We start from the raw sequence: 17,348 nt of genomic DNA, 5'->3' as shown, positions 1-17,348 counted from the left end.
TTTTTTTATGGAAGGCGTCTTGGATATTGGACTAGGCTCTTTCAAGTACTGCAAAGTGCAAAAGAGGCCTAGCTAGAAATCTAGTATTGACTATTGAAGAAACTTTGCAGTAGTTCGAGGCAGCACTTCAACATATTTTTTTTTTCAATTGCGAACAGTGACCCTGTATAAGAGAAGAGCATTGCTATTCATAAGCCCATACACCACACACCAAAATTTTTTTATTTTTTTTAAATTTTTTTAAAGTTTTTTTTGATTTTATTATTCTTAAAATAATTGAATTATTATACTCATAATTTATATACTACACATTTAGTAAGAGAATAAAATTAAAAAAATTATAAAAATGATGGTGTGTGGTGTATGAGGCTTAGGAATAGAATTTTTCATAAGAGAATGCTGAGATTGGGAGGATCCCCCCATTTATATAAAGTGAGAAAAATCTTTATCCTCGTAAGTCCGTGAGTCCATCTCCATTTCGTTCTTGTTAATTTTTTTTTTTTTTGTGGATGTGATTGCATAACATTTTTTCTGCTATGATGTTGGAATCAAACAAAATGGTAGCAGAAAACGACACAATAATTTTTTTTGATAAGTAATAAAAGTTAATCAGAAAAAACTACACAATAAATAAGACAAGGAGATTGATGGTGTACATGAAGAAATGGAATAAAACCTAGTTCTCTTTTCTTGCTCTTGTTTTTAGTCTTTACCAGTTTTCATTCATCAGCTATTCCACCAACCACGATATTGGAAGAGCTATCCTGTACCGAGGAAGAAGACCTACTTGAAGAACTCCCTTCAGTTACACTGTTTTCCTCCCTCCAACGCTTCCTAGAATTTTTTGGTTCTGGTGACAAATCCTGTGAAACAGTTACATTAATATCAATTATTTAAAATTTGATAGTTAAGTGCAATGCTAATATGTCAATCTAAAAAGGCTGCAACTGACCTGATCTTCAGTAGATCCAGGAGTCTTCAACTCCAGGTTTGTAGCAACATTATCGGAATCCTCACTTTCCCCAGTCTTGCTCTTCCCAGATGACTTGCATCTTGAATCTTGTTTATCCAAGATGGGGGATCGGTTACGTGGAGATGCATGCCGGGCAGACCGTTCGACCGAGGTATTTGGAGGTACATATGGAACAAAAGTTGAGCAGGGGTTTGGAATGAGCCCAGGATTCTGATTTCCAAAGAAGGGGTAAGGCTGCATAGACGGATGCATTGGAATTGGCCCCGGAGGCATCGGCATTGGTACTGGAAACTGATAAGATGGTGGGCCCATGACAACAGAGTGATCAATTGCAGCCCATGGGAACATCGCCCCCAGTCTCTGCTGACATTGGACATTAAGGTTCTCGATATCAGATTTAAGAGATGCCTTTTCTTCTCTAAGATCATTTTTCTCCTGCATCAACTATATACCTCAAAAATAAAAAAAAATACTGTCAGAACCTCACTGATGAACTCCACAGCTCACAGCATATACATCAAGACAAATTGATAAAAGGAATGCCTCATGGGATTCTTCAGTCAGTGTAGAACACTCCGCTTTGAGTTTGTTGATTTGAGATGCAAGGTCCTTCAGCACTTGAATCGTATCAACTAGAATGGTTGATTTATCATTTTTGGGTCTGCTAGGATCTGCATTTTAAAGTCACCATATATTTTTGTCATGCTTCTGGCCAAAAGGTACATGACCACCAGAAATTACAATCAAAAGCAACTAAACGCTTGGCATGTATGTATTAAGTTTGTGTTGAACAAAGGCAGCTCCCATAAATATAGCTAAAATTATACCCATTCTATGAACATGATTTTCACATTCAATGCAAAACTTGACCAAATAAAGTAAAGAACTCGTCCTTAAACAGTTTCAGTGGTGGATTACTACATTGTAATCACTCTTCAAGAATTCATAGTAAAGCTTAATATATAAGTTTGGTACGGGCTTAAAACCTAATTTAAATTAGTGTAAAGGCTGCTCAAAATCCAATATAGGTTAGGACTTTACACATTGCGACTCTACACCAATAAGACCCATGATCCATAATACTGAAATCGAATAACTGATGAAACAATGCTTTCAATTTTAAAAGATATATCCAAATAAGTAGTCTTCTCGGCAATATTCGGAATATACCAAAAATGTGAACTGAAGAGAGTCTGAAGTCAAGTTTAGAAATCCTAAAGTTAGGCATTAGAGCCATTTTGGATTGAGAGATAATTCATCTCACTATTATTTATTATTATTCATAAATTTTAACTCACAAGTTTTACTACTATTTACAAATTATCTCGACTCATTTCACCTCATCTCATCTCTTAATTGGGACTTAATTTGCGACTTTATTGTCTACCTTATGTCATTATCAAATAGATGGTATAATAGCCATTTTGACGGTGCATAATTATATTGTTTCGTGAAGAGTCAAACCAAAGAACGCTGATGCCGCAAGATAACAGCTTAAAGAACACGCTAGCTCCTACTATTTATATATGGGATATTTTTAGAGATGTAGCAGTCTCGTTTGGATGATGAGATGAGATGAGATGATTTATAAATAATAATAAAATAATTTATTAATAGTAGTGAAACAATTTGAGTTAAGATGTTTATAAAATTTTAGAAAATAAGAGAGAAAATGTTAAATAAAAATATTTTAAAGTTAAAATATAGTTAGAATATAATTTTTGTTTTGGAATTTGAAAATGTTAAATTTTTTTTTTATGTTTTATTTTAAATTTTGAAAAAATTATAATAATTAGATGAAAAATTAAATATTTGGATTTGAAAATTATTTGTGTTTGTGGTATTCATATATTGAGATGAGATGAGAGTTTCTTGTTATTCAAACACTAATTTGCATATTACGACGGTAGTAATTAGATGACAATTAAATTGCGTTGAACAATAAAGAGAGCAGCATTATTACCTACAACATTTCCCAACTCCACAAACTGCTCGTTTAGTCGATCCCTCCTCAATTTCTCTCGGCCAGCTTTCTGGGTTTTTCTTGCGGATATGCAATCCACTTCATACCTTTGGCTGCAGAGGTAATTCGTTAAAGTATTTTTTCTATTGAATTCAAAAGTGGCAGAATAAAAGCACAAGAAAAGGCATTTCTAGTGGATTGGGAAACAGTATATCGGTGACTGCAGACAAACTTCATTGCAGTGTCGAAAAGAATAAAAGCACTTCCATGGTTGCTTCTTTTCAAACAATCACGTTAAAAGCTACGCCTACAACCAAAGCTCAAATTCTTGAAACGCGGAACTGATATTAACCTGGAATATGGTAGGGAAGGAGTCGAGAGCTCGCCCGGATCTTGAGGGGTTGGGTGGAAATCTGGGGCGGATACGGTTTGAATGAAGTCCATTTTTGCCTTTCTTCCCCTTTCGACCGCGGACGAGAGAGCCGCTTCTGAATTGTTTTTGGTTGGACTTTGAATTCGTCAAAAGTTCACTCCAATAGCTTATCTGCAGACTGCAGCCCAGTCGCTGATTCGCGTCGTGCTTCGCTGTGCTTCCCACGCCTTGTCGCAGCCGCCGACACGTCTTGAGATTTACGGGGTAGTCTGGGTATTTGGAGTATCTCGTGATTTATATAGTAATAAAATTGTTTTAATTTAAATGTTTGAATTAATTTTAGAAATTACATAATAAAAAAAATTGCATAAAAATACTATAAAATTTAAAAATTATTTGAATATAAGTTTTTAATATTATTTTTAATTTTGTAGAAGTTGTATTGAGTTTTGTGTTTAGATAATGATTAGATTAAAAAGTTAAAAATTTAAAATTAATAAATATTTTGTATTTGAGACTTTGAATAATATTTGGGAATCAAATTTTGATAAATTTTGAGAATATTGATAATTATGTGTCTCGTCTATAAAAGTTTTGTTGATGCATGAAAATCGCACAACAAGTCGAAATGGGAGAAATAGTAATTTCCGACCTGCTATGACGATTCAGACCTCGATCGGCATGGTCTAGTGCCCTGGTAGTGGTCTGATGCAGCTATATGGTGCCAATGCGTATTTCTATTACAGTAAAAAGAAAATAAATGCAAATAAAGTAAAGAGAGATAGACATAAAGATTTACATAATTCGGCATAATGCATATATCTATTGACGTTTGAGGAAGAGAAATCTATTACAATATTCTTATTAGTCTTTCATAGCCTCTCATTTCTCACTGTATAATGAAGATCTTAAATATATTTTCTAAAGAATATACAATCGACGAAACTTCCTCTCAAGAGGTTGAAGAATAAGTCGAAGAAGAAACCCCCTTTTAGTCGTCTGGCAGTCCCCCTTTATTTGATGCCTCTTTCCACGTGCCCCTGCAAGGTGAGTCATGCTTTACTTTTGCGTGTTGGCCCTCCTCTCCCTCTCCCATTTTCTCCGGATACCCTCTTGCCTTTTATCTCTTGACACCCTCACCTTATTGTCCCTTCATGTCCCTTCTTGTCATCTCTCCCTCTCTCATATTATGTCTTTTAGTGATAGGGTGGGCCTAATGTATATTACGTCCTCACATGTTCAATCAATAAACAAAAATCTTAAGAAATTGGAAAATATCATTTTTGATTTTAGAGTTCTTTAAAAGGGAAATAACATCCTCTTTATCTCATTCAAAGATAAATAGCAACTATTTAATTATAGTTTTAAAAATATTTAGTGATTTAATTGGCATTTCGAGTAAACGCATATATGCAAGTTTAGTGATTTAATAATCTTTGTTTTTGTCTACTCTGTACTAGAATCATTAAGAGAGATTCATGATGTGAGATGCAACACAAGGGATGACCTAAGATTTTGAATTTCTCATTAGTTTTATTCAATTTGATTTATTATGCTGTGGATAGGTTAAATTAGCTTTGAATATCATAATATAACTTTTCACATATCATTTTCTTTTGATGCAGCAAGCATGATTGACGAAAGCAACCTGATGCAGCAAACATGATTGACGCAAGCACAACAAGCGACTTACCGAAATAAACAAAAGACTTGAGGCCATAAACAGAGGAGGTCGTTAATAACGTCATATAAGGATCATTGCAGATTTTATTTCCTTTGAATAAAGTGTCATTAATTGTTATTTCTTTTTCAATATTATTTCCTTTTCTAAATAAGTTTCCTTAGTTGTTTCTTTTTGTTTCTTTCTGTAATTGTTTATTTCCGTATAAGAGACTCGAATGTGGGATGAATGAGGTATCCTTGAATATTGTAAAAGTTTACAGAGTTTTATCAATAAAACTTGTGGCTCGTAACATTGGGAAGACACAGCTCTTCCCGGATTTTCTTCATTGGTACGTTTCTGCTACGTCAATTGGCATTGGAGCAAGGTCTCGCCTGGCTCAATGGCAAGAAACGAAGGCAACCAACACAGGAATGAGGACCTCAGTGCGCAAGCCCTTTGGAACTCTATCCAAACTCAGAACGAACAAAACCAGCAACGATTTGAGGGGATTGAACGCATGTTACAAGACATTCAAAATTCCATCACCAATGTCCATATGGAGGGTAATAGGGACCAAAATGAAAGGCAAGGAGATGGGGCTCATCCAGGTGGAGGAAGGGGACCCAGGCGTCCACCACTAAACCGAGGTGGAGATGATTCCTCCAGTATGAAGAATTCGGAAACTTAGTGGAAGGAGGGAATCATAGGGGTCGTGATGGCAATACCAACTTCAAAATCAAAATTAATTTGCCATGTTTCAACGGTCATCTTCATGTTGAAAGTTTTCTCGATTGGCTGTCGGAAGTGGAAAATTTTTTCGACTACATGCAAATACGAGAAAACCAACAAGTAAAGTTAGTAGCTTACAAATTAAGGGGTGGAGCATCGGCGTGGTGGAGCAAACGCAAAACAACCGAAGGCGCCAAGGCAAGCAGCATGTCCGTGTATGGTCCAAAATGAAGAGGTTGATGAGAGAACGATTCCTCCTGCCAGACTATGAACAACTCTTGTATCAGCAATACCAGAACTGCAAGCAGGGTGCAAGGACTACCAATGAATATACGGAAGAGTTTTATCGATTGAATTCTCGGAATAATCTTTCCGAGACTGAGTGCCAGCAAGTGGCGAGATATATCGGGGGACTGCGCGTTGCCATCCAAGACAAAGTCACCTTGCACACGGTATGGACCCTATCGGAAGAAGTCAACTTGGCTATGAAAATTGAATTACAACTTGTCCGCCCCCCCACCAGGTCACCAAGCTATGCAACAGTAAACAGAGTAACTGAACCACCAACTCAATTGAATCCACCACATGTCCCTTCATCCAGTCGTGACCAATGGACGCAAAACGCACCACTCCAACCGGGGGCAGGGGAAGCCTTAACCAAAATCCTTATAACAAACCTATCAGTGGCAAATGTTTTCGCTGCAATCAACCGAGACATCGCTCCAATGAGTGTCCTGCTCGAAGAGCCGTTAACATGGTGGATGGCGAGGATTTGACCAAGGAAGACGAAGAGGATGAAGGCGAAGAGGAAGAATTTGTTGAAGGTGACGAAGGTGATCTAGTGAACTGCGTTATTCAGAGGCTCCTCCTGACGCCAAAGCTTGAAGATTATACCCAGAGACATGTTATTTTCAAAACTCGTTGCACCATTAATCAAAGGGTTTGCAATCTAATTATCGATAGTGGGAGCTGTGAAAATATTATGTCTAAGGCATTGGTTTCTACGTTACAACTGAGCACAAAGAAGCATCCTAGGCCATACAAGATCAGTTGGATAAAGAAGGGCGCCGAGACTAAGGTAACCACTACTTGCCGAGTTCCATTTTCGATTGGCAAACGTTATAATGATGTTGTAGACTGTGATGTGGTAGAGATGGACGCGTGTCACGTGTTGCTCAGAAGGCCGTGGCAATTTGATGTGGATGCCACGTATAAGGGGCGTGACAACACTTATTCCTTTTGGTGGCATGAAAAGAATGTAGTGTTGTTGCCCACGGGAGAGAAGTCCAACGACGCAGCATTACCTGAGAAAAAGAATAATTTTCTGATGGTAACCGAAGATCAATTCCTAATGGATGCAAAAGAAAGTGGAGAAGTTTTGACGTTAGTGGTAAAAGGGAGAACGGAAGAGGTCATTTCCGAAATGCATCCCCATGTTCAGTAGCTACTTGAGGAATTTTTAGATATAGCCCATCATGAATTGCCGCCTGGTTTACCCCCCATGCGAGACATTCAACACTGCATCGACTTGGTTCCGGGCACTAGCCTCCCCAATTTGCCACATTACCGGATAAGTCCGAATGAACACAAAATTATTCAAGATCAAGTCGAGGACCTCATTTGCAAGGGGCTGATCCGTGAGAGCATGAGTCCATGCGCCGTTCCAGCCTTGCTCACTCCAAATAAAGATGGTAGTTGGAGAATGTGCGTGGACAGTCGCGCCATCAATAAAATCACGGTAAAATATAGATTTCCAATACCGCGATTAAATGACATGCTAGACATGCTTGCGGGCTCAAGAATTTTTTCAAAACTTGATTTGAGGAGTGGTTATCATCAAATACGAATTCGACCCAGCGATGAATGGAAAACTGCTTTCAAAACAAAGGAAGGTCTTTATGAATGGCTAGTCATGCCATTCGGTTTATCCAACGCGCCCAGCACCTTCATGAGGGTCATGCACCAAACTCTCAAGCCTTTCATTGGCAAGTTCGTTGTTGTATATTTTGATGATATTCTCCTGTACAGCCAAGATGAGCAACAACACATGGTGCATTTGCGTGAAGTGCTCTCAGTTCTAAGGGAGAACAAACTGTACGTTAACTTAAAGAAGTGCAATTTTATCACCAACAGATTACTATTTCTGGGTTTCATTGTTGGTGCAGATGGAATTCACGTGGATGAAGCAAAAGTTCAGGCCATCCGAGAGTGGCCACGCCCCTCAACCCTCACTCAAGTTCGAAGCTTCCATGGACTAGCCACTTTCTACCGAAGGTTTATCCAAAATTTTAGCACTCTGGCGGCACCAATTACAGAATGCATGAAGAAGGGCAAATTTCAGTGGAGTGATGAACAAGACAAGAGCTTTGCTGTCATTAAAGAGAAACTACCTACAGCCCCAGTTCTTGCGCTGCCAAGCTTTGAAAAATTATTTGAGGTAGAGTGTGATGCGTCCATTGTTGGCATTGGAGCAGTTCTCTCGCAAGAGGGCCGACCTGTCGAATTCTTTAGTGAAAAGCTTAACGAAGCAAGGCGCAAATGGACTGTGTACGAGTTGGAATTTTATGCAATAATCCGGGCCTTAAAGCATTGGGAGCACTATTTGGTTCAACGCGAGTTCATTCTGTATAGTGACCACCATGCACTGAAATTCATTAATACTCAAGCCCACATGAACAGAATGCACGCCAGGTGGATCACGTTCATACAAAAATTCACCATGGTACTCAAGTACAAGTCGGGCCAGCACAATAAGGTTGCAGATGCTCTTAGCTGACAGGGGGATCTCTTGGCCACCCTACGAACTTAAATTACTGGCTTTGAACAGCTCAAAGATCTCTATGTTGAAGATGATGACTTTGCCGAGACTTGGAAGAAATGCAGACTCAAACTACCTACAGGAGATTTCCATATCCAAGATGATTATTTATTTCGAGGCAACCAATTGTGTATCCCACAGGTTTCTCTGCGCGAACATTTGATATGTGAGTTACATGGTGGAGGTTTGGGAGGCCATGTGGGTCGAGACAAGACCATTGCCTTGGTTGCTGAGAGGTATTACTGGCCTCAATTGAAGAGGGACGTTGGCAGGTATGTTAGAAAGTGTCCCATTTGTCAAGTGGGAAAAGGGCAAGCTCAAAACACTGGACTTTACACCTCCTTACTAGTGCCAGAAAACATATGGAAAGATGTGAGTATGGATTTTGTACTCGGCCTTCCACGCACCCAGCGCGGGGTGGACTCCGTCTTCGTGGTGGTTGATAGATTTTCGAAGATGGCTCATTTTATACCATGTAGAAAGACAACCGATGCTTCTAATGTCGCCCACCTCTTTTTTAGGGAAGTGGTGCGCCTTCATGGAATTCCGAAGTCAATCACGTCGGACAGGGATGTTAAGTTCCTCAGCCATTTTTGGATTACCCTCTAGAAGAAGTTTGAAACCAACCTCAAATATAGTAGCACTTGCCATCCACAAACTGATGGCCAAACGGAAGTCACAAACCGCACATTGGTCAACATGCTTCGGTGTATTTCCGGAGACAAACCAAAGCAGTGGGATGTATGCCTTCCACAGGTGGAGTTTGCTTTCAACAATATGATCAACCAATCCACTGGGAAAACACCATTTGAAGTTGTCTACACTCGCCCACCAAAGCATACTCTAGACTTAATTCCCCTTCCAAAACTTCTAGGCGTTAGTATTGCAGCAGAAAATTTGGCAGAAATGATACAGCAAGTTCACTCAGATGTTCGCATCAATTTGGAGAGAGCCAACTCACGTTACAAGCAAGCAGTGGACAAGCATAGACGAGCGAGGATTTTTCAAGAAGGAGATTTGGTAATGGTGCATTTACGAAAGCAACGTTTTCCCGCTGGAACTTACAACAAGCTACAGAATAAGAAGTTTGGACCATGCCGAATCATGAGAAGAATAAACGATAATGCTTATATCATAGACCTCCCCGATAACATGTCAATCTCTTCTACTTTCAACGTAGCAGACATTTTTGAGTACCATCCACCAGAAGAAGAACTTTATCCTGACCATAGCTCGAGGTCGAGCTTCCTTCCGAGTGGGGAATAATCTGATGCAGCAAGCATGATTGACAGAAGCAACCTGATGCAGCAAACATGATTGACGCAAGCACATCAAGCGACTTACCGAAATAAACAGAGGACTTGAGGCCATAAACAGAGGAGGTCGTTAATAACGTCATATAAGGATCATTACAGATTTTATTTCATTTGAATAAAGTGTCATTAATTGTTATTTCTTTTTCAATGTTATTTCCTTTTCCAAATAAGTTTCCTCAATTGTTTCTTTTTGTTTCTTTCCGTAATTGTTTATTTCCGTATAAAAGACCCGAATGTGGGATGAATTAGGTATCTTTGAATATTGTAAAAGTTTACAGAGTTTTATCAATAAAACTTGTGGCTCGTAACATTGGGAAGACACAACTCTTCCCGAATTTTCTTCATTTGTACGTTTCCGCTACGTCATCTTTACACATTAATATGTACAGGCCAAAAATTAAATTATAAATATTGTTAGGACTAGGTTTGGAATTAAAATAAATTAAATGAAAATTTTCAGCTTTTAATATTGTTGTGGCAAAGTATTGACATGAATTAAATGATGACTTTCTTATAAATTATTTAGTAGTCTATATTAAAGACCAATACGATAATTAATAAATTTTATTTATTGAAAATATATTAAGATCAATTGACATATTAAATATTTTTCAGCTTTTAATCCGGGGGTTTTATTGATAACAGTTTCCATGCATAAATAATATGTTAATTTTTTAGGAGTAATCATATGCATATAAATTTTGTAATGATATTTTAAATAGATAATAAATATGGGGATTTAGAATCTAAATAAATTTATTATTTTTAATACAGTAATACGATGATATTAATTAATTATAAACAAATGTACCCATGTTTTAATTTTAAGCATACAATCTCTGTAAATTTATAATAGATAGTGAAAGTATTTCATTTTATCATTATAATTTTTTTAAATTCTTACATAAAATATAATAAATAATTTTATTTTTAAAAATTTTAAAATAATAATAATATTAAAAAATAATATTCTATTAATATTTTATTCAACTTTCAACTTTCTTTTAAAACAAACTCATCTTACTATCCAAATCGTAACTTGATCTTAAAATGAAAAATTATTAGGCAAACGAGGAGCTATATTTTAGAATCAATTTATAATCTTAATAATAATAACAATAATAGATAATATTTTATTTAATTTTTAATTTTCATTTAAAATCATGCGGTCTCACTCTCTAAATCGTAACAATAAAAATTGATCTTAAAACGAAAAGAAAAATTATATTGATAAGTCTCTTACACTACACATCATATGTTTTGTGATTTTTTTAATTTGTTTCTCTTATCAAATATGTAGTATATGGATTATTAATATAATAACTCAATTATTTTAGAAAATATAAAACCAAACAAAATTAAAAAAAAACTTTAAAAAATTAAAAAAAAAATTATGGTGTATGATGTGTGGACTTACGAATAACAATGCTCAAATAAAAAATTATTAGGCAAACGAGTATCTATATTTCGAAATGAATTTATAATTAGAGTTATGATACATAGAAACCTCACATTTTTATATATTGTTTAAAAATATGTGATTTTATTTTGTTATTTTTATATTTTATATTAAATTAAAATATAAAATATGATAATAAAAATATAAAATTATATATTTTTTAAGTGGTATTTAAGGTGTGAGCTAATGTCAAGAATTTTTCTTATAATTAATGTCCTACGATTGACGGTTCCAAAACTTCGCACGCTCGTTTTCTCGATCTGAGCCGGGAGAGAGTCCGGAGACTGGAGCGAAAGGGGAAGCAAGATGTCGGGCATGGGAGACGGGTATGTGGGCACGGCCCAGGACTCCGTTAGGATCCGAAAGCTCGAGAAGCAGAGGGAAGCCGAGCGCCGCAAAATCCAGGAGCTCAAGGACAAGTCCGCCTCCGACAAAGGCCAGCCGGGCCTCCTCCAGTTCGGTAAAAGTCGGGCCGAGGTTCGTTTCCTAAACACATTACCTCAAACCATTTCTATCACTTCATAGGGTTTCTAAATTTCTAATTGATTTTGATACCTACGTATCAATTTATTTGAAGCTCGTTCTTTTAATTTTTTTCGTTATTATTGTTATTTATTTATTTTTTTGAAAAATGGGTATTTCAGATTCTTGAGCACGCGTTTAAGAAGGAAACTGTGGGTTTGGTTACTAGGGAGGAGTATGTTGAGAAGGTATTATTTTTAACACATGCTCAATAATAAAGCAATAAAGAGGAATATCTGTTTGTTATTGATTTCAACCAATGTGTAATTTGCTGTATAGAGAATTAATATTCGGACCAAATTCGAAGAGGAAGAGAAGGAGAAACTTCAGAAGCAGCAGCAAGAGTGAGTTTGAACTACGTATCAAATTTTGCACGATGAAGTGATTTTTAATTTCACAAATTATATTTTCAAGCTGGTGTGGAAGTGATTAATTGACATAATCTGATTTGGAAGATAAATTTTAAAATTTGAATGTTATGACTCAAATCTTACCATTTAAATGAAATGCGGATAGTGTACATAGAATAGAATAACTCTTTTAATATATTAGGACCCTTTGTTTGTGCTGTTTAATATTTGATTTTGTTATGCCTTTTGTTATAGGGAGGAGGAGCTTCAATTAAAAAAGCGTAAACAGAGAAAGATAAAGGGAAATTCCCGGTTGTCATTTGCGGATGATATCGAGCATGGTAGTGAAGAGGAGGATGGTGAAAATGGTAAGCATTTAATCCTTGGCTTAAAACCCCTAGGTTTCCGGTTCTCCAATTACTACAAATAGCTTCTGATAGTAATAATTTTTTTTGTACTTTATTTTTTTATTTTTTTTATTTCTATGTCGGGGAACCTCTCCAAGGCAGGGCCCTTCGGGCTCATCCCTACAGAGTAAACCCCAGTCCTGTGCACCGCACCCTCGAAAGTTTCTCTACACGGAACTAGTTAAATCGCTGGCTCACCAGGGGGTGTGGCCCCAAAGGATTGTTTGCACCCATGAGGTGTTGAACCTTGGACCTTAAAGGGAGTGATACCCCAAGACCAAGGCCTTCACCACTTGGGCCAACTCCTTGGGGTTTACTTTATTTTATTTTTTGCATATATTGGTAATGAGTGAATTTGTGGAATATTATCGTTAATAATTTTTCTGGATACCCAGCAACTTAGATAGGTCTTATCTCTAGTATAACATCTTGTGTACTTAGGCTATGCCTATTCTTATTAATACTATCGTTTACCTATAAAAATAAAATAAAATTCTGGATGCCTTAGAATAGTTTTCCTTTATATCACTTCGATTCTAATCCCTAATTATTTATTATCATTCTTGTGAAATTGTGTTGTATGAAGATTTCGTGGGCTGGTGCTTAGCCATATTAGAAAATGCATGGTTTAACAAAAATATTGAACTTTTCTTAAATTCTCTTCCAACATTTGTATGATGACCTTGCTGAAGTTTGTGTGAGTCTCGTCTTTTACAGAAAGTCAGTTGATGATGCACAAAACTCCCTCCCTACAGGTCCAGAAGGTGTTTTAGTATTTAATGGTTTATACCTTGATGCCTTGGGAGTTTTTACCCCCAAGAGGGTTGATCCTGAATATCTTAGGACAATTTTTTAAGGTACTCTATACCGTAAGTCTCAACTAAATGTCATGTCTTGGAATCACATAGAACTATAGAAGAATGTATTTATTGAATAAGCTCGTTGGAATGGGTCCATATATAAAATCCACAAATAATCCAGAGTCATCTATATGGTTTCCTTGTTATTTATTTCAATAGTTAAAAAGCGATCTTATGACCACTTGATGCATAGTCCAACCTGAATCTTAATGTGGACCATCAGCACTGCCCTGCATCTTGTGAAAAATGCATGCACTGAATCTGTTGGAGTGTGTCCCTGGGAACAAAGAAGTTCTTGAAATGCTGAATGAGGATGTAAATTTATTTAATTCTTGATTTCTGTCATGAACCTCGTTGAATTGATGTATCTCACACGAACCTACATCTTAGTGTTATAGTTATTTTCTGAAAAATGTGCATGTATTTTTTTTAAAAAGAATAATGCTGGATTGATGCCAGGCAAAAGCAACTTCATTGCTGGTTCTTTCTTTTACCATCTTATTACAGAACCTTCACAATCAAAGAGGCTTCGGCATGGCAAATTTGGTAAAGATCCAACAGTGGAAACTAGCTTTCTGCCTGACAGGTGTTTTATCTCTCTCTCTCTCTCTGTCCCTGTCTCTCTTTCTCTCTAGTCTTGGGACTAACATTTGATCTTAGATGTGATGAGGATGCTCTTTCAGTGAGCGGGAGGCAGAGGAACAAGCTGAACGTGAAAGGCTACAGAGACAGTGGCTTCTTGAGCAGGAGCAGATTCGAAGTAATTCCATGTTCTGATGCTGGTAAATTTTATATGGCTGCATGGAAAGAAAATCTTGACTGGATCCAGATTTGCATGTATTTCAGGTGAGCCTCTTGAAATTACATACAGCTATTGGGATGGAGCTGGTCATAGGCGGGGTATTAAGGTGAGTAGTGGTTACCTGAACTGCATATTATTTGCTACTGCTTGTAGTATTCTCTTTCTCAACTGTTAGGTACTGATATTTTATTGTTCTTGTCCCTGCTTACTTTTCTCATCATTCAGGTACACAAGGGGGTTACAATAGGAGAGTTTCTTCGAGCTGTTCAGCAGCAACTTGCACCCGAGTTTCGAGAAATTCGAACCACCTCAGTGGAGAATTTGCTTTATGTGAAAGAAGATCTTATCATTCCCCATGTAAGATTCTGTTGAAAACAAGTACCTGAGTATGATTTTGACATTAAACTGTTGTGCATGTGGTAACTAATTCTCCATCATTTGTTTCTGTTATTGTGGGATTGCAGCAGCATAGTTTTTATGATCTAATCATTAACAAGGCCAGGGGCAAAAGTGGACCGGTAATGTTCAATTTTTTTTAAATTCCCTTCCATCTTTTTGTTTCGTTATGTGTTTTAGGGGAGTGAAGTTAATATGTGTTGGGACATGTTATCATGCTGGCTATACTTACAAAAAAAAAACATGTTATCATGCTGGCTATATCTCCATGTTCCAATAGGTACCCAAATTGCTCAGGAAAAAAAATGGTAGGAAAATTACAAATGGGCAAAGAAGAGATTAATATTTAGTGTTCCTGTAGTTACTTATCAAAAAAAAAAATTTAGTGTTCCTGTAGTTTGTTTTTCTTGCAAATGATGGAAATGAGTTAACTATGCCTTACCTACAGTTGTCAAGTAGTCATGAGCTTTCACCTCTTGGTTTTGAGTTGGAGTTTCGCTTTCTTGACAATAAATCTGGAGAAAAATTATACTGTAAGATTCAAGGAAGATGAAGTAGAAATCTTGTAGTATATGGCTGTAATACCCTACAGTCTAGACTGCATGATTGTGTAGAGGAAAATGGTGAATGGGATCCCACATTTCTTAAGAAGGAGAAATTCAAGTCCTGATTCCAAGAGGCTCCAATCTAAATCTTGACTAGTTCTTTTGGATTATGAGCCCAAATGTGGCTTGTGCCTCCCATGGGTCATTTCAATGGCTCATCAACAGAAAGTAGTTGATGCCGTCATTGATAGCTTCTGCCCTAAATCCCCTACCATGTTTGTACTGCTGCTGACCCTGGATTCTTTGTTGCTACTACCAGGATTTTGTTAGTGAAACCTAATTCAATTGCAGATGACAATGAAATTGGGTCTTTTCTGTGAAACAAGTGGCTGTATTTTTCCTTTTAATTCTAGCTCTCTCCCTCTCTGTGTAGCCGGTCCTTATTAAAGGTGAATTATTTCATATATTTTTTTTTCTATGCAGCTTTTCCACTTTGATGTGCATGAGGATGTGCGAACAACTGCTGATGCAACGATAGAAAAGGATGAGGTACATTCTCTTTCTGACCTACTATTATTTGTTTTTTTATTTTTTTTGTATATTAAAGTTAACTTCAACTTTGCATGAACTGAAAATTGAAATAACTAAATATCAAATCACGGGCACAACCAAGCCTGAAACATGACTTCCATGCTGCTAAAAATGTTGCACATGCATTTTTTATAAGTAGTACAATTTTATTAAAAAAGCGCAAATATCCACTTCAAAATGTGGCACATGCTAACTCTCTAGACCCATTTTGGAAATTCTTAATGATGTATTCTGCAATGATAGATTTTGGCCTTTGTGCTTGAAGGTCTGATTCTGGAAACTTAACCCCCAAAATTATCCTCCCCCTTCCAAAGAAAAAGGAACTCCCCTCTCATTTTTACAATACACGATATATGCATTTGGATGTTGGATTCTGACTGTCTGACTGGAAGTTACCTGTGTATATGGAGAAATGTGTTGTAGCCAAAATGGCACCTTTACTCATTATGTTAGTAATTTAAATTTCTAGCAGCTCTATCTGTAAACCAACTTTGATATGTATTTTTTCCTTATAACAGTCTCATGCCGGGAAAGTTGTTGAGAGGCACTGGTATGAAAAGAACAAGCATATTTTTCCTGCTTCAAGATGGGAGGTGGGTTTCTCTCTCACAGTTTACGCACACATTTTAGTTGACCTATCCCCTATGCTTATGACACACTTAGTTATCAATCCAGATTTTTTATTATACCACGGCATCTTGGTTCATTCCAAATGAACTTTTCATGCATACCACTCGGGTGCTTTTACCTGTTCAGAAACGCGGGGGTTCTTAGATTGTTTGACACCGATATTTTCTGGTTATTTTAGCTTCTTGTTTTGGAAGTGCAATGGACGCTTGTTAGGATGCTTGTCATGATGTTTTCTAATCACTTCTCTTCATTTTTTTCTGACAGATATATGACTCCACAAGAAAATGGGAGCGTTATACCATCCATGGGGACTGATTTGATCGTTTTCTGCATGGAAAATAATTTACACAATGTTTTTCACAACACATTTCACAACAACGTGTTAAATGAGAGATATTTTTATAAATCACCTTATAAAAGTAATATCATTTTACAAGAATACTCTCATCTTATAATATTGTTGTGAAATATATTGCGAAAATGTATTGTGTATCATTACTCCCGCACATCCACGGATCCAGCTTTTGTACTTTTTTGAAAGCAGTGGAACCCGGTTTTGTCGATAGTTTCTTGGGCTCAATTCTTGTACTGTTATTCGAATGTTTTAGATTGAGTTACCTAGTAAAAAGGAAAATGGAATTGGCAAGTTCCTTTACTATCTGATAGTTTATGATTAGATCCTGTAAATGTTTGTTTGAGATATTTGTATGGTTGCAGTTATTATTGCAGCATTCATTGTTCTCCCACAATTTCTGGTGTTCTTCCTTTGCCATATAAAGTCTGGTTTATTGCAACCTCAAAAAATAGATAATAATAATTATTAGATAATCTTGAAATATAAAAGTATAGTATTTTTATTTTTTTAAATGAATTATTCTATTCTCAAATCATTATGTAAAATTCATCATTCATATTATTTAAATGCTAAGATTTAATTTATAAGATTTAAAT

At 36.5% G+C, this 17,348-nt stretch overlaps 2 protein-coding genes across 3 annotated transcripts; one reads left to right on the top strand and one right to left on the bottom strand.

Annotated features, from left to right (window-relative positions):
- Positions 1-3,580, bottom strand: LOC109006568 (transcription factor bHLH121-like). 2 transcript variants are annotated; one of them, XM_018985893.2, is made up of 6 exons: positions 3,289-3,575; positions 2,937-3,049; positions 1,517-1,644; positions 953-1,417; positions 714-863; positions 1-163 (listed from the first exon to the last, which is right to left on the bottom strand). In XM_018985893.2, the coding sequence occupies exons 1-5, from the start codon at positions 3,378-3,380 to the stop codon at positions 720-722; spliced, it is 942 nt and encodes a 313-aa protein (XP_018841438.1). In that variant the 5' UTR covers positions 3,381-3,575; the 3' UTR covers positions 1-163; positions 714-719. The 2 variants fall into 2 exon arrangements, with proteins under 2 accessions (XP_018841438.1, XP_018841437.1); XM_018985892.2 differs by lacking the exon at positions 1-163 and having other exon boundaries at positions 562-863; positions 3,289-3,580.
- A 7,914-nt stretch (positions 3,581-11,494) lies between these two features.
- Positions 11,495-17,146, top strand: LOC109006571 (protein XAP5 CIRCADIAN TIMEKEEPER-like). Its single transcript, XM_018985897.2, has 12 exons — positions 11,495-11,771; positions 11,939-12,004; positions 12,096-12,160; positions 12,422-12,534; positions 13,941-14,019; positions 14,117-14,193; positions 14,280-14,341; positions 14,461-14,592; positions 14,700-14,753; positions 15,660-15,725; positions 16,286-16,360; positions 16,662-17,146. Exons 1-12 carry the CDS (start codon positions 11,601-11,603, stop codon positions 16,710-16,712), a joined length of 1,011 nt encoding a protein of 336 aa, XP_018841442.1. The 5' UTR covers positions 11,495-11,600; the 3' UTR covers positions 16,713-17,146.
- The last annotated feature ends 202 nt before the right edge of the window (positions 17,147-17,348 follow it).

This window comes from Juglans regia, chromosome 16 (assembly GCF_001411555.2).
Source record: "Juglans regia cultivar Chandler chromosome 16, Walnut 2.0, whole genome shotgun sequence".
Lineage (NCBI taxonomy): Eukaryota > Viridiplantae > Streptophyta > Magnoliopsida > Fagales > Juglandaceae > Juglans > Juglans regia.
The sequence above is the reverse complement of the archived record's forward strand: the minus strand, read 5'-3'. Positions and strand labels throughout refer to the sequence as shown.

Bases quoted from the DNA above. Each gene is read 5' to 3' on its own strand.
- LOC109006568 (XM_018985892.2), bottom strand. From the start codon at position 3,380: ATGGACTTCATTCAAACCGTATCCGCCCCAGATTTCCACCCAACCCCT. The intron at 3,050-3,288 runs GTTAATATCAGT...TTACCTCTGCAG, and splicing joins CCTTCCCTACCATATTCCAG to CCAAAGGTATGAAGTGGATT. The intron at 1,645-2,936 runs GTAATAATGCTG...TTTAAAATGCAG, and splicing joins GGAGTTGGGAAATGTTGTAG to ATCCTAGCAGACCCAAAAAT.
- LOC109006571 (XM_018985897.2), top strand. From the start codon at position 11,601: ATGTCGGGCATGGGAGACGGGTATGTGGGCACGGCCCAGGACTCCGTT. The intron at 14,020-14,116 runs GTGTTTTATCTC...ATGCTCTTTCAG, and splicing joins ACTAGCTTTCTGCCTGACAG to TGAGCGGGAGGCAGAGGAAC. The intron at 15,726-16,285 runs GTACATTCTCTT...TCCTTATAACAG, and splicing joins CAACGATAGAAAAGGATGAG to TCTCATGCCGGGAAAGTTGT.